This window comes from Syngnathus typhle, linkage group LG22, assembly GCF_033458585.1.
Source record: "Syngnathus typhle isolate RoL2023-S1 ecotype Sweden linkage group LG22, RoL_Styp_1.0, whole genome shotgun sequence".
In the NCBI taxonomy this organism is placed as follows: Eukaryota; Metazoa; Chordata; class Actinopteri; order Syngnathiformes; family Syngnathidae; genus Syngnathus; species Syngnathus typhle.
The window spans coordinates 3,415,585-3,429,342 of NC_083759.1; the positions used below are offsets into that span (position 1 = coordinate 3,415,585).

Genomic DNA, 13,758 nt, shown 5'->3' on the forward strand with positions numbered 1-13,758 from the left:
GACCGTTTATGTTTTGAAATACGACATTTTAAGGCAAAATATAAAGCTAAGACATAATTTATAACTTTTTAATCTTTGCTGGAAGATTCTGCATGAGGAGTACAACAATGAAAAATGCAAAACTATCTAATCATAAATGCAAAAAAATAAATGATGTGCCACAGATGAGATGGAGTTTTTGAACAAGCAGAAAACACACCGCATTAACAACCCAACATTCTTCATTAAACATTGCTTAAATGATGTAATGAGTATGGAATATTTAGCTTCTCCTAATCCTTTGTCATCTTGTTTAAGAATGATTAGGATAATATTGTTCTTCTTGACAATAATGAGATCTGTACACATCTGCAGCACATTATTTTGAAGACAAAATGAGAACATTTATTAGGTATCAAGACTGAAAATAACAATGGCATTTAAAGACATATTATGGACCTTAACATATACTGTACATGAACAACAAAACATTTGAATCTATATTAACTCACATGCAAACAAATTTAACAAAAGGCCATTGAATATATTTACAATAAGAGAGCTTCTGCCTCCGTGAGCGCTTTTTCCAAATCGGCAGCTTCCAGAGCAAAGGCCTGTCTCTCTTGCATCATTTGTTCTCGTGCTTCAGTCAGGTCTAACATTGTTTTCTGGAGTTCCTAAAATTACAAAAGTATTAAAAAAATGTTTGTCAACACAATCAAATATTTGAAACCATTTATGGTGACATATCAAAGTTACAAACTGATCATTCATAATGATAATAATAATATCACCTGCAGTCGAGATTGCTGCTGAGTTGCAATGTCACCAAAAGCTTTTAATTCTTCCAGCAGGTCTGTGGAGACACTCTGGAATTGGACAAAAGTGTTGTCTTTGACTTGAAATCTTGTACATGTATATTAATCCTATTCTCTTTCACTTTATAGAAACTTACATCAAGTAGAGCAAAGAATTTGAAATACATGTGCGTACCATGACTTCTTTTCTTTCTTCTTCATTCTGACGTGCAGTTTCACCAATTAGTTCTCCTGAAACTAAGTAGCAATCCAAAATGAATCTCCATAATGTTCTAAACAATAATTAACAACAAACTGTGAAGCATACATACTTGGGTCTATTTTGGCAGCCACTAGGATTGTCTGGCAGTCCTTGAGGTTTTTCTGTACCTTACAGTTCTCCTTTTCAAGTTCACTGTACTGCTGCTCCAGATGGTTGACCCTTTGCTGTGTTTTAAAAAGAGAATTTGGGTAAAAAAAAACACTCAAAGCATGGTGTCAATCAAAGGAGTTGTTTATTTTCTAAACCTGTGTTTCCGTAAGGTTTTTCTGCAGTTCCTCTTTGGCAGCCACCAATCGTTGATTTTGCTCCTTTAGTTCTGCCTGCAGTTCATATCTTGAGGAAATCCTAACGTAAAAAGTATGTTTATATTAAATCCCCACTTTGCTTGCATAGAAAAACATATTTTATGGACTTACGCTTTGTAGACCTTTGGCGCAACATTTTCTCTGGAGGATAAGAGTGGGATGGGGGGGGGGGGGCAATTAAATATAGCAGATAAATGTTTATCAATTTTCAGGGACGTTATTAATGATTTCTCACCGTGATATGTGTTCTTTTTGTCTGAGGACACCATCTTTTTGGTGAGACTTAGCTGAAGTTGCTGTTTCATTTTTATGGGCTGATTTCTTTGGCTCCGTATGGAGGTGTCCTGTGGAAATGATGCCAATAGGTTTGTTTAAATCAATTACATAAAAATCAACAAAAAGAAAACTGACCTTTGGGTATTTTTGACATTGTCCTCTTCAAGATGTCAGCGAGTTATCGGTTTAGCTGTTCGACTGAATAGAGGTTATTCTGGTGAAAAATAAACATACACAAGAAAGTATCTTTCTAATTAACTACATTGGATTTTGTCTTTTTGTTTTTTTCAGGGAAATGTACAGTACATAGATTTCGAGATGGAATCGACAAATACAAGCTCGGGTTTTCAACCGCAAAAGCAACATAATAGTGCGAGCGTGCGAAACAACATTACTGGTAAAGTATCAGGAACAACTTTCGATTATGGCATTGGCATTGCACACAATAGTAATAAGAAAAATACACCCTACCGTACTAGTATAACTAGTATAGACTAGTATGTTGCTTGAGACGTGTAGTCAAACTATGAACCAACCGCACTAATTTAAAAAAAAAGGAAGCTGAACATTGTATTTCCGCTGGGAGCGTCATTACCGCCGGTATTCAATTCCCAGAGTCCAAACATTACATTTTCCAGTATTTTACAGTTTTATATTATTGTTATTATTTTAAAATAATTGGGTAAAATCAAATAAATAAAGTGAATTAAGGAATAACAAATACCTCATTGCGAATACAGCGCCAGAAGTTCACTGCGCATGCGCAGAGGCGGCAAAATTCATATAGCCAGACGTTAGCTCCAAGTTGACGTTAGAACGAAAACAATTGACTTTCTTCATCTTCCACATTTTAAGCCTTGATATTATGGATAAAATTATTTGGTAACGCTTAACAATATTTACCAAGAGGTTTCGCAAGTAACCACTGCGAGGTTTGTTCGACTTTCCTATTTATTTCCGATCTCTTATTGATGTAAAGTTGAAAAACTAACAGCCCGAATCCGATTTTGTTTATTTTAGATTTTGTTAATACCTTGATGATTTCTTTGAGGAATATTAAATCCTGTTTATTAGTGCATATGTTCTTTCATTTGTTAAGCAAAACTCTCCCCAAAATGGAAACCAAATTTGAAAAACTAACCGCTCACCATCATTTGTTTGTGACGAGAATAGTAATTGAGTGTTTTTTTTCTTCTTCCATAATTTAGTTGAAAATGGAGTCCTTGCACTCTGACAAAAATGAGTAAGTGAAAACAATTGAGGAAATATTGTTATACCTTGTAATTGGATTTTGTGGAATGAATTGATGGATTTATATTACAGTGAAAACAGTGGAGGCTCCTACAGGAGACGAATATCTTCTGTGAGTAATTCAGATGACCTAATGATGAACTAAATTATATATTGAGGGAAAAGACCATTTAACCAATTATGTTATGTTTTATAACTATTCTGTTTTGATTTCCAAGATTCTTAAAACTCCACATAAATCTGCAAGATTCCCAGATCCAAATCAACAGGAAAATGAGGTAAATGGATGTTTTGGTTACACACTTATTCTTTAATATTACTACATCTTTCTAATGCATTATTTTCATCCAGGTTGAATGTGCCAAACCAGCTGATAAAAGAAATTCCAGAAGAGTGACTTTTGCACTAGCCAATGATGTTCTTCTTTATTCCAAGTAAAACACATAAAACACACATCTTTGTGTTAAAATAATGGCAACATACTTTGATACGTTCTTCTTTTCCAAAGGGATGCGAAAAATGCCTCGCTGGTCCGAAGTCCATTCCAAGAGTTAATGTCAGGTATGTAAGTTTCGGTTTGGTTGCATGTGATTAGATACTGAACAATGAGCAATTTTGTAATTGTTTTCTTACATTCTTTTTCTTAGCGTCAGTGCCAGCAGAAAATAGGTAATGTGATGACTTTAGTTTCTTAAAAAATAAAATGATTTACACAGCATTTTCATTTTTCTTATTGTAGTGCCCAAGTGTCAGTTAGTGAAGATGGGATCCATCAAAAAATGGGTATATCTTCTTTTTGTTTTCATTTTGTTGATCCTCTGTTGCATATATCGTAAATACAGTATGTGTCCAAAATCAATCTAGGAATGGACCCACTGATAGGTGCACCTCTTCATGTCTATGAACAAAAAGGAAATGTGAGATGATCTTCTTTACTTTACCAATTTGCTACATTTAAGATGTGAATCATTGTAATGTTCCTCAAAGGTGTTCAAGAATGAAGCTTTTATTAATTTTCAGGCCTACATTGAACCAGGAGAAGTCTTTGGAGAGAAAACAGTGACGTTTAGTGGGGAGGATAGCTTCGTGGAGATGACCCAAACTCAAACAATCAACATCACTGGCCATCAAGACTATCTTGTAGGTGCTTCACAGAACAATAGAACCTTGCTTTCTTGTGGAAAGAATACAGCAATGTCCTCAGAAGATGGCAAATCAATGGAATTGAGTCTCGGTCACGGCGCAAATGTCGCAAGAGAGTTGCACGATAGAGTTGCGTCATCGGCGCGAAGTTTTGACCCTTGTTTCAACAACTTGCTTGCTCGTATTCCAAGCCCATATGGATCAAGTGTTGAACCAGATGAAACCACGGTGAACATCTTGAACATTACAACAGTAGATGTGGATAAGGAAAATCAAGATCCAACTTTGGTTCTTTCTGAAACGGGGACTATTGGAGTCTGTCAAGATGAAGAGAGCAAGACGGATATGACAGTTACTCACACGGGCCACATTGCAGGATTGAAAGATGATGCTGATGATCCCTTTGGGTGTTTTTTCCCCCAACAAGAAATGTATTCCCAGTCTGGGACGGCATCACAAGCAAGCCACAACACAAAGACCCTGCAGAAACACACCAGAATCACCCTGGGATCACCCAATCTAAAAGATACTTTAAAAAGACAATCCACAGAGAAGAAAATGATATTCACTGCAGAAGATGCCTGTATGGACATGACAGATGGAAATTTTGACGATTTTTTCCGTGAAGAAAAATCTGGCCTTTTTGCATCATCTACGGAAAAGAAAGACAGAGCGACTACTGGCCAATCGGCTTCATCTGAAAAAAATGTGGACCCCAAATTTGAAGAATTCCTTGCAAAAGTCTTCAAAACAGATGGCACCAAAGTTAATCCTGGACATTCTGGCCCTCTCGCTAAGGCAACTGAGGAACCATTTAATGGAAGTCCAATCCATCCCAAAGATGACTTGACCATAGATATGACAGAATTTCAAAGATGCGATATCCGACGTTGCCTGCCTGTGCAAGTGAGGCATCCTAAATGTCAACAAACCGCATTTCATCGGTTGTTCCCTGACACTTTACCTACCAGTGACGAGAGAACTGTGAGGTTCACAGCAAATGACGGTACAATGGATATGACCCAAAGTCTTAAAGTAAACATTGATACGCCATTTGAAGCAGGCACACTCAAAAATCCTGGAGGAGAGAATACAGTCATTGAGTTTTCAGCAAATGACGTAGCGACGGATGTGACGCAAAGCCTCACGGCAGCAATTGATACTCAACTGGAGCCAGAAGTACCAAAAAGTATCCGTGGTGTACCTGCAGGAGAAGAAAAAACGATTAGGTTTTCAGAAAATGACACGGCGATGGATATGACGCAAGGCCTCGCCGCAGTGATTGACACTCCCTTTGAACCTGAAGCACATCACAATGCTAGAAAAGAGAAACCTGTCAGGTATTCATCAAATGGTATTGAGATGGATATGACGGGAAACCTGACCGCAAATATTGCTACACATTTGGAACTAGGAGCACCCCACAATGAGCCTACTGGAAAAGAGAAAACAATCCAGTTTTCAGTCAAACATGATGCAATGGATATGACACAAAGCCTCACTTTAGTAAACGATACTCAGTCCGAGCCAGAAGTACCAAAAAATGTCCACCGTGAACCTGCTCGAGAAGAAAAAACGATCCAGTTTTCAGCAAATGACGCAGCGATAGATGTGACGCAAAGCCTCACGGCAGCGATTGATACTCAGCTCGAGCCAGAAATACCCCAAAATATCCGTCGCGTACCTGCTGGAGAAGAAAAAAGAATCAGGTTTTCAGCAAATGACGCAGCAAGGGATATGACGCAAAGCCTCACGGCAGCAATTGATACGTGGCTTGAGCCAGAAGTACCAAAACATATTCGCCGTGAACCTGCTGGAGAAGAAAAAGTGATCAGGTTTTCAGCAAATGACGCAGCGATGGATATGACGCAAAGCCTCGCCTCCGTAATTGATACTCAGCTCAAGTCAGAAGTACCCAAAAATATTTGTCATGTACCTGCTGGAGAAGAAAAAATGATCCGGTTCTCAGCAAATGATGCAGCGATGGATAGGACGCAAAGCCTCACCTCAGTAATCAATACTCAGTCCGAGGCAGAAGTACCAAAAAATACCCACCGTGTACCTGCTGGAGAAGAAAAAACTATCCGGTTTTCAGCAAATGATGCAGCAATGGATATGACGCAAAGCCTCCCCACAAGATTTGAACCTAGTCAAGATGCGGTGGAAAATCCAGATGCTGTCAACTCAGAAGAAACTCAAAATAGCAAAGAAGCTGAGTTGAGGAATAAAACTAGTCCCTTATCGCAAAAGTTAAGTTCACCCAGTACCGGTGACCATGGCAGACATTCAAGTCCCTCAAGGAAGTCTAGACGGTCAAGTATTGCTGATCTTCAGTTAAAATTAAAGCGCTTAAGTCACATAATGACCTCTGAGGTCATTCCTCCAAATGACGTAGCGACGGATGTGACGCAAAGGCTCACCTCAGTAATTGATACTCAGCTCAAGACAGAAGTACCCAAAAATATTTGTCATGTACCTGCTGGAGAAGAAAAAATGATCCGGTTTTCAGCAAATGATGCAGCGATAGATAGGACACAAAGCCTCACCTCAGTAATCGATACTCAGTCCGAGGCAGAAGTACCAAAAAATATCCACCGTGTACCTGCTCGAGAAGAAAAAACGATCCGGTTTTCAGCAAATGATGCAGCGATGGATATGACGCAAAGCCTCCCCACAAGATTTGAACCTAGTCAAGATGCGGTGGAAAGTCCAGATGCTGTCAGCTCAGAAGAAACTCAAAATAGCAAAGAAGCTGAATTGAGGAATAAAACTAGTCCCTTATCGCAAAAGTTAAGTTCACCTAGTACCGGTGACCATGGCAGACATTCAAGTCCCTCAAGGAAGTCTAGACGGTCAAGTATTGCTGATCTTCAGTTAAAATTAAGGCGCTTAAGTCACATAATGACCTCTGAGGTCATTCCTCCAGACAGCACTGCATTTTTGCCTAATTTGGATTCTGACGCTGACAAAAGCACAAAATGCAACAACGACCTTTCGGTATCGGAATTCGTGCCGGATATTAAAGCTGGCTCAGGAAACGCAGAGGATTCCGTAACACAATCCGGTCCGCAAGGGTCTGTAGGATCCCCTTTTGCGTTCAAGACAACAGAGCTGATGTCAACACTGTCAACTGGAGGCTTTAAGCAAAAACTCCCACAAAGAAAAACTCGATCCAGCCAAAGCAACTCTCAGGAGAAATCTGTGAGTTGGACGAAAATTGACAATATTGTCGATAAACTGAAAACGTGGAACGACGGTGACGTGCGTAACATTTGTGATGAAGAGCTCGTTAGCTGCGACGAGTCATTCCAAACAATGGACGACAAAAGTCCCCCCAAGGAAAATTCATTTATTATGGAAGAGTTTAGCATCGATGAAGTCTTCCTTAAAAATGTTCTTCGAGAAAACAGCCCAGATGGAGTCCAGGGAACCAAAAGATGCTTGGCATCAGATGAACACAATACAGAGAACAAAAAAAAAATGAAAGCGTCCAGCGTGATGCTCCCTGAGGCTGTTGCAACGGTAGGTCAATTTATTTCAACCCCTAATTCATCAGACGGTAAAAACATTCCCGTATTTGCTTTCTTTCCAGGAAATACAGGCTCAAGTTCTCGAAATTGATCATCGTGCGGACACCATCACAGTTCCATCCTCGTCAAACCAGACGATGGATTCTTCCAGCAGTACTCGCTCAAACATCAGCTCGTGTGACGCTACATTTAATCCGAGTAAGTTGGTGTTTATTTTTAAGAAACTATATCGTACTAAATAGATTTTTTTCCCCAGTCGTTACTTTGTGATGTCAAAAAGTGAAAAGTGTTTCTTGTTGTTTTCAGCTTTTAAACACAGCATGATGGAATCTCATTTTGAAGATCGTGAAGTGCAGGTTTGTTTCCGGATTTAAATTTCATTACGTTTCTTCACCACACCCAGTGATCAATTTACATTTTTTTCTTTTTTTTTTTTTGTACAGAAATTAAAGGATGGCAGTATAACCGTGCTTGAGTTCTTAAGACTGTTCAACATGGACTTTGTGATCCATGAACCTAGGCAAAGCATCCTTCCTGACAAAGTAGGTTTATACTCCTAAAATGATTTTTATTTTATTTTTAAACCTACATGCAATCATATGAATTTGTTTTTCTTTTGCTCAGTTTCCACATGCCACCGGTTGCTCGGCAATGGATGTGTTAAAAAACAGACATGTATATCACCCTAAAAAAATGGTCTATGAAGCTGATTTCAACAACCTCTCTGAAAAGGTGGAAGGGTAAGAGTATCTTTTTGGGGGGTTTGTCACTCAAATACAGTATCGTCTTAAAAGTTTAGAAGACATTCTGCACTTTTGTTTTCTCAGGCTGAATTACAGAATGTTGGACAAAAACAAATCTCTCAAGGTGATCAATTACCAATTGTGGGCAGATTTGAAAGACTGGACAGAAAAGGAGGTATTGATTTTTTTTTTTGTCATAATTCTTAACACTTAAGCATTTTTTCCCCCAAAATGTTTTCCTCTAAATTGTAAATTTTCTAGAAGTTTGACTTGGGATTCTACGCAGTATTATTGACTGCTTTTCTTTGAATCAACAGATCAAATCTTTTGGTATAAAACTAAAAGAAAGGCACAATTTCTACAGAAAGATGAGCAAAATCCACAGAAATGAAATGAAGGAGGTCCTGTATTCAAACCTTGTACAGACTCTTAAGGTAACTACAACACACACACACACTTTATAGTGGTTCATCTAACATTGACATCTGATTCTTTCCAGGATGAGCAGCAGAAGTTCAAAAGTGCAATTGAATCGAACGAGATGATCAAAATTCTGGATGATTGCATTTGTGATTTGGAAGCAGGTAATGTCTTTTATTCACAATTATCTTCCAAGTGTTCATTTTACTTAATTATTGGATTTGTTTTGTTTACTGTGTTAGTGTAATAATGGTGGTAGCATAGGGTCAAAGGTTCCTATTTCATTATTGTTATTATTCTCGTCACCAGAACTAGCTGCAGTTGAACACAAAGGAAGTGAAGACATGCCAAGTCTGAAGTCACTTCAAGAAGGTACGATATATATTTTTTTAAATTTATGATATACCTTTGATGTTCACGTAAATGAACCCACATGTTTTTTTTGTTTGTTTTTTCTACAGAGATGATAAAAGTCAATGAGGCATTGGATGAGAAAAACCGGTAAACAGATTATTATTAGTCTTTTGAAACATACGTACAGTGTTGTTTATGTCAATTATTATTCCAAATGGTTTGCTTTCGTTCCCTCTTACCACAGACAAATATGTGGACTGGAGTTGGAGAAAACTCAAGCTTCAGGAAAATTGGTCAGGTTGAAAGCTGAGACCAAAAATCTTCAGAGCTTCATCGGCGTGCTTGAGAAGTCAGTCTCTCTTTGCAATGTGAACTGTTTACATTTGCGTATTGGTATTTTTCTATCCACAAAGACATTGACATTTTTGAATGTCTTCTCAGGCTGACCGAATGGAGAGTCCGAGAAAAGACGGAAACACACACCCTGTACACTTTCCTCTACGACACATTGTGTTTACAGCTGGTGCACGCAGGTAGATATATATTTTTTGTCTTGTCAGCAGAAGTAATGAATTCAATTCAGTAGCTTGACTTAGTCAACTAGCATGATTCTGGAATGTGAGTGGAAGCTGGCAAAACAATAAATGTGCCGTCTTTGTTTTGTAGGAGAACCTGATCGGAAAATATCCCAGATCAATTTCAAATTTGTCCTTGATGGTAAGGAAGAACAAACTGTCGTTATACATAAAAACAGTTTGCTAGAGACCCATTTTCATCCACACTGTATTCTTTATTACATAAGTCCTGCCAGATTACATTTTTATATCGACTCAAATGATTTTTGTTTGTTTTATTTTTATATCTAGATGAAAAGTCACAGAGCCACGCACGCATTGCTCACAAACTGCTGTCTCAGCATATCGAGCGTGAAACAGCCTGGGTGGAGAAGTACCCAACAAATAGTTACATCCCAAAGGTCCGTGTGCATGGATCACAGATTCACAATATTTGTATTCCAATTACAATGGCTGTTTATGCTATGGCATGTTTCTGACCTATTTTGCAGCTGCTCCACGACTTGTCCTTGGTGGTGAGTACCTGTCGGCTCTTGGGGGAGGAGTTACGACTCCTGAAAATGTGGGGAGGTTTACGGCTCAACATTGTGGACATCAGCTGTCAGGACACTCGGTGAGAATTTGGATGTATTGGCTGACGTCGTTTTTCTGTTGCAGGTGTTATTGCATTTCTCCTCAAACTAATGTGGTGGTTTTGTTCTAGGGTAAATATCGTCTTCAGCAGTCTGAGGAGACGTTCCAGGTTTGAGGTCGTTTTGTCAGTCGGCTTGGCCAAACAGTGCTATGTTCTTCATGTGCATAGCTTTCAAAACTTCTTTGGAGACGCAAGGTACGTATGACAACGTTAAAACGGTTTGGACATCCCTGAGCAATAGCAAAATGTTGATGAGATTTTGTGTGTGTGCAGGGTTGAGCAAATTGACCAGATTCTCAAGTCATTCTCCACTGGCAGAAACTTATTGACAAAGACTATCAAAAAGATCAACTGTGATTTACTTTGTTGAAAGTTGTACAATATGCCCCTTTGTAAAAGGTCTTTGGATTCCTATCTGCAGAATTGTGTTGTTTTGGCAGGCTGCAGTTCCCTCATTCACCTGTAGATGACAATGATGTTCTACTTAGTTTTGGTTCCCAAATTATGATGTTGAGGTTAGTGGTTTTGTAGTAATGTTTGGAATTCTCTTGTTACTGCAGTGAATATGTTTTTGTCAGATTTTATTTTTGTTAAAGACCCATTGGCGTGTATTATCCATATTCAAATAAACATTTTGGAATTAGCTTTAGTTTTTTTTTTACAGCTGGTTGACAAAAGTAATGTCAAAAATGTGCATTTTTTTACCCCATTGTCTTTTGGGTGACTCAAGACTGACATTTGAAAGGTCAAATGAAGAGAGACAACCAACCCTCTGAGATGCATTTCTGTCTGATGCCCTGACATCAAAGGTCAAAGGTGACTTGTCAAACCGTCACATTTAAAAAGCAGATCAGGTGAGGCAGCTTTAACAAAACTGTTTACCTGCACAAAAGCCCCATCATGCACCTTCAAATAAACCACATCATAAATATTGACACCGTTTTCCTTCCCTTGTAACACTTTTATCCTGATTTAGAGGTATTTACATTGGCAATCGTGATCGCTAATTCAGTTCGATGGATCATTTGGCTTCAGGCAACTCTTTTATACGCACACCTAGAAGCACTATTTCACAGTAGTAACCTCGTCAGTGTCTCCGACTGACATCAACCCCTGTGCGGCTGGGTGCTGAAATTGGTTTGGGAAGATGGAAAGCCACTTTGATTTGTTATTCGGATGCTGTGCATCATCTTCCGGAAGCCCTCATTATAAAACCTGTTTATTTCTCGACGCTCTCTTTTGTTGTGTTTTATACAATAGAGTGCTGTTCTTCAAAGTTGACTCCAAACATCAATGGCGTGTTCTCATGTTCATCGCTATCAGAGACCCTACCCCCCACCAATGCACTCCTGTACGCCTCCCGGACAGCTGAAGTTATCTTGTTATGTGGCATTAGGGGGGCCGACTTAATTGGTCCTTGCAGGCAGGTAATTAGTTCTGGTGGCATGTGCTCCCAGAGGGATATGAATAGAAGGAATACAGCCTGATCCCCCCACCTCCTCACCCCCTCTCTTCCTCTCCCACTCAACACATTCACACACACACACACACACACACGGACGTTACCGCATTCTCTGGTCATTCTTAGGAAAAGACAATAGGACTGCCTTGTGAAAATAGCCTCGTGCTCAGCAGGGGAATAGTGGAGCCACAGCAGCTGCCCCGTAGCATCAAGCCTTAGTGAGGCCACCACTGAACAGTTTACTGGCAAATTAACAAAGGAGGTCTTCAACAGGGAATGCATGAAGGTGAGAGGTTAGGTTTCAATTATAGTTGGAGTTAGTGAGCTAGTTGTCAGGAATTCAACCATTCTAGTAAATCTATTTATGACATACTGCAGTGGTGGGTGATTTGGGGGAACGACCTCGAGTCCAACAAGAACCCAAACAAGTCTTTGCTGGATTTGTTCTTGTCAGTCTTCATTTTGTCATCATTGCGGCATCTTCATCAAGTGCTTTTTTTGACGCATGACACACTTTTGGAATCCAAACATCCCGACTTGTGGTTGTTGTGTGACCCACACCAGAAGCCACCTTAGCTAAGTGCATTCCCTCAGGCTCCAATCCAAATCCCTGCTTGACCCTTACTGATAAACTATGCTATGGATAGCACAGTGGAGAGATTTCCTTCAAAATAAGGACCAGCCCAAAGTTTCCACAGAAACAAATCCACGTCTCATGTTATATATGACAAAGCTTTTCTTATTGTCTTTGCATGCACGCGACCTTTCAAGCTGCGTGGAAACCGTATCCATTCAGATAGGGCACATGTAAACATACACTCACATTCACGTGTTGTTTTTCATTATGTTTACAATTTTTATCACTCACAAGTAAGGTGTGTGTGTGCTAGTATAGTTTCTTATCCACTAAAGGTGTGATTACCTCATAAAAAGTATTTTATTTTCAATGTATAAAGTTATGACATAGCCTAAGTATCATGACTTATTTTAAAAAATGCAGCAAAGTTGAATTAGATGGCAAAAGACTATTAAAACAGACATTGAAAGAGGAGACAGACGGGGTTTTGGTGACTTGAGAAGGCTCCAGGTTTTTCATTGTCTTAAGCCCAATGCAGCCTGGCCTTTGTCAGGTGCCCCCCAGCAGTAATTGCTCATGACTTCCAGGGCCTGGCACCCACATGTTCATGGAAGGATGGGATTAACACGTTAAGAGTGCCCCAGGAGTAACTGATAAGATTTTTGTGGTGAGGCCCAGAAGAGAACAGACAGTGTGCTTCCAAAAAGGTCACCTTTAATCATGAAAAGTCTTTATATTTGTCTGATTATTATATTTAGGTCGGTTAAGTTTCCAACCCAGCAGCCTTGTCACTTTAATGAATAGTTGAGTCGGCATTGTAAAGTTGCGTGACTGGAAGTGGAGTGATGGAGAGCCTATACATTTGGAGTCATGCCCATTCGTCAGAGTTTCCAGTCAGGCATTCAATCAATTCACCGCTATATATGGTTCATTTATGTCACATTTCTGAGAGCGCCAGTACAATACCTTCACTCAACAAGCCTTCCCTTCTTATCGTGCCCGGCAGCTTGGCCGGATCAGGCAGTATAAAGTGGACTTGCCCAGAGGAGAGACGCCGTGTTCCTCTTACGGGTCCACTCATTGTTTCGCCTTGGCCTATATTTATTTTGATGTGAATCAGCTCACAAACGTGTTACGTCCTGCCCTTGTGCGCTGGGAGGCTCATTTGACGAAGGGAAGTTCGTTCAATTGAGATTGGGTGTCTACAGATGGCTTTCCATTATACACTTTTTATTAATAAGCGAGAATGACATCATCCTAACCCACCCATAGGCGCTGGGCCGGGGTCAGAAAAGGGCTTCCGTGACCTCTTGATTGATGGGTTGAAGATATAAACGCTAGATATATTTACATGCTATAATATTATTTTTGTAATTTAAAATATGTAGTGTGAGTTTGCAAATTATACGCAGGCCTAAGTCTTGCTTTT

The 13,758-nt window shown here is 39.4% G+C and overlaps 2 protein-coding genes across 2 annotated transcripts; one reads left to right on the forward strand and one right to left on the reverse strand.

The window, feature by feature from the left end:
* Positions 1-54: 54 nt before the first annotated feature.
* Positions 55-2,230, reverse strand: knstrn (kinetochore localized astrin (SPAG5) binding protein). Its single transcript, XM_061270198.1, has 9 exons — positions 2,112-2,230; positions 1,776-1,854; positions 1,600-1,708; positions 1,476-1,505; positions 1,305-1,404; positions 1,109-1,223; positions 973-1,034; positions 774-848; positions 55-656 (listed from the first exon to the last, which is right to left on the reverse strand). The coding sequence occupies exons 2-9, from the start codon at positions 1,792-1,794 to the stop codon at positions 528-530; spliced, it is 639 nt and encodes a 212-aa protein (XP_061126182.1). The 5' UTR covers positions 1,795-1,854; positions 2,112-2,230; the 3' UTR covers positions 55-527.
* Positions 2,231-2,407: 177 nt separating this feature from the next.
* On the forward strand, positions 2,408-10,933 carry knl1 (kinetochore scaffold 1). The gene is made up of 26 exons (XM_061270567.1): positions 2,408-2,572; positions 2,849-2,883; positions 2,964-3,003; positions 3,110-3,169; positions 3,243-3,325; positions 3,400-3,452; positions 3,539-3,560; positions 3,631-3,674; positions 3,756-3,808; positions 3,912-7,556; positions 7,627-7,762; positions 7,871-7,920; positions 8,008-8,106; positions 8,189-8,304; positions 8,392-8,482; positions 8,625-8,741; positions 8,807-8,891; positions 9,037-9,099; positions 9,189-9,228; positions 9,326-9,430; positions 9,523-9,614; positions 9,748-9,798; positions 9,948-10,057; positions 10,148-10,269; positions 10,360-10,485; positions 10,564-10,933. Exons 2-26 carry the CDS (start codon positions 2,855-2,857, stop codon positions 10,658-10,660), a joined length of 5,529 nt encoding a protein of 1,842 aa, XP_061126551.1. The 5' UTR covers positions 2,408-2,572; positions 2,849-2,854; the 3' UTR covers positions 10,661-10,933.
* The last annotated feature ends 2,825 nt before the right edge of the window (positions 10,934-13,758 follow it).

Bases quoted from the DNA above. Each gene is read 5' to 3' on its own strand.
- knl1 (XM_061270567.1), top strand. From the start codon at position 2,855: ATGGAGTCCTTGCACTCTGACAAAAATGA. The intron at 7,557-7,626 runs GTAGGTCAATTT...CTTTCTTTCCAG, and splicing joins TCCCTGAGGCTGTTGCAACG to GAAATACAGGCTCAAGTTCT. The intron at 8,742-8,806 runs GTAACTACAACA...GATTCTTTCCAG, and splicing joins ACCTTGTACAGACTCTTAAG to GATGAGCAGCAGAAGTTCAA.
- knstrn (XM_061270198.1), bottom strand. The intron at 1,405-1,475 runs GTAAGTCCATAA...TTTTTACGTTAG, and splicing joins GCGCCAAAGGTCTACAAAGC to GATTTCCTCAAGATATGAAC. The intron at 1,224-1,304 runs GTTTAGAAAATA...TTTAAAACACAG, and splicing joins AAAACCTTACGGAAACACAG to CAAAGGGTCAACCATCTGGA.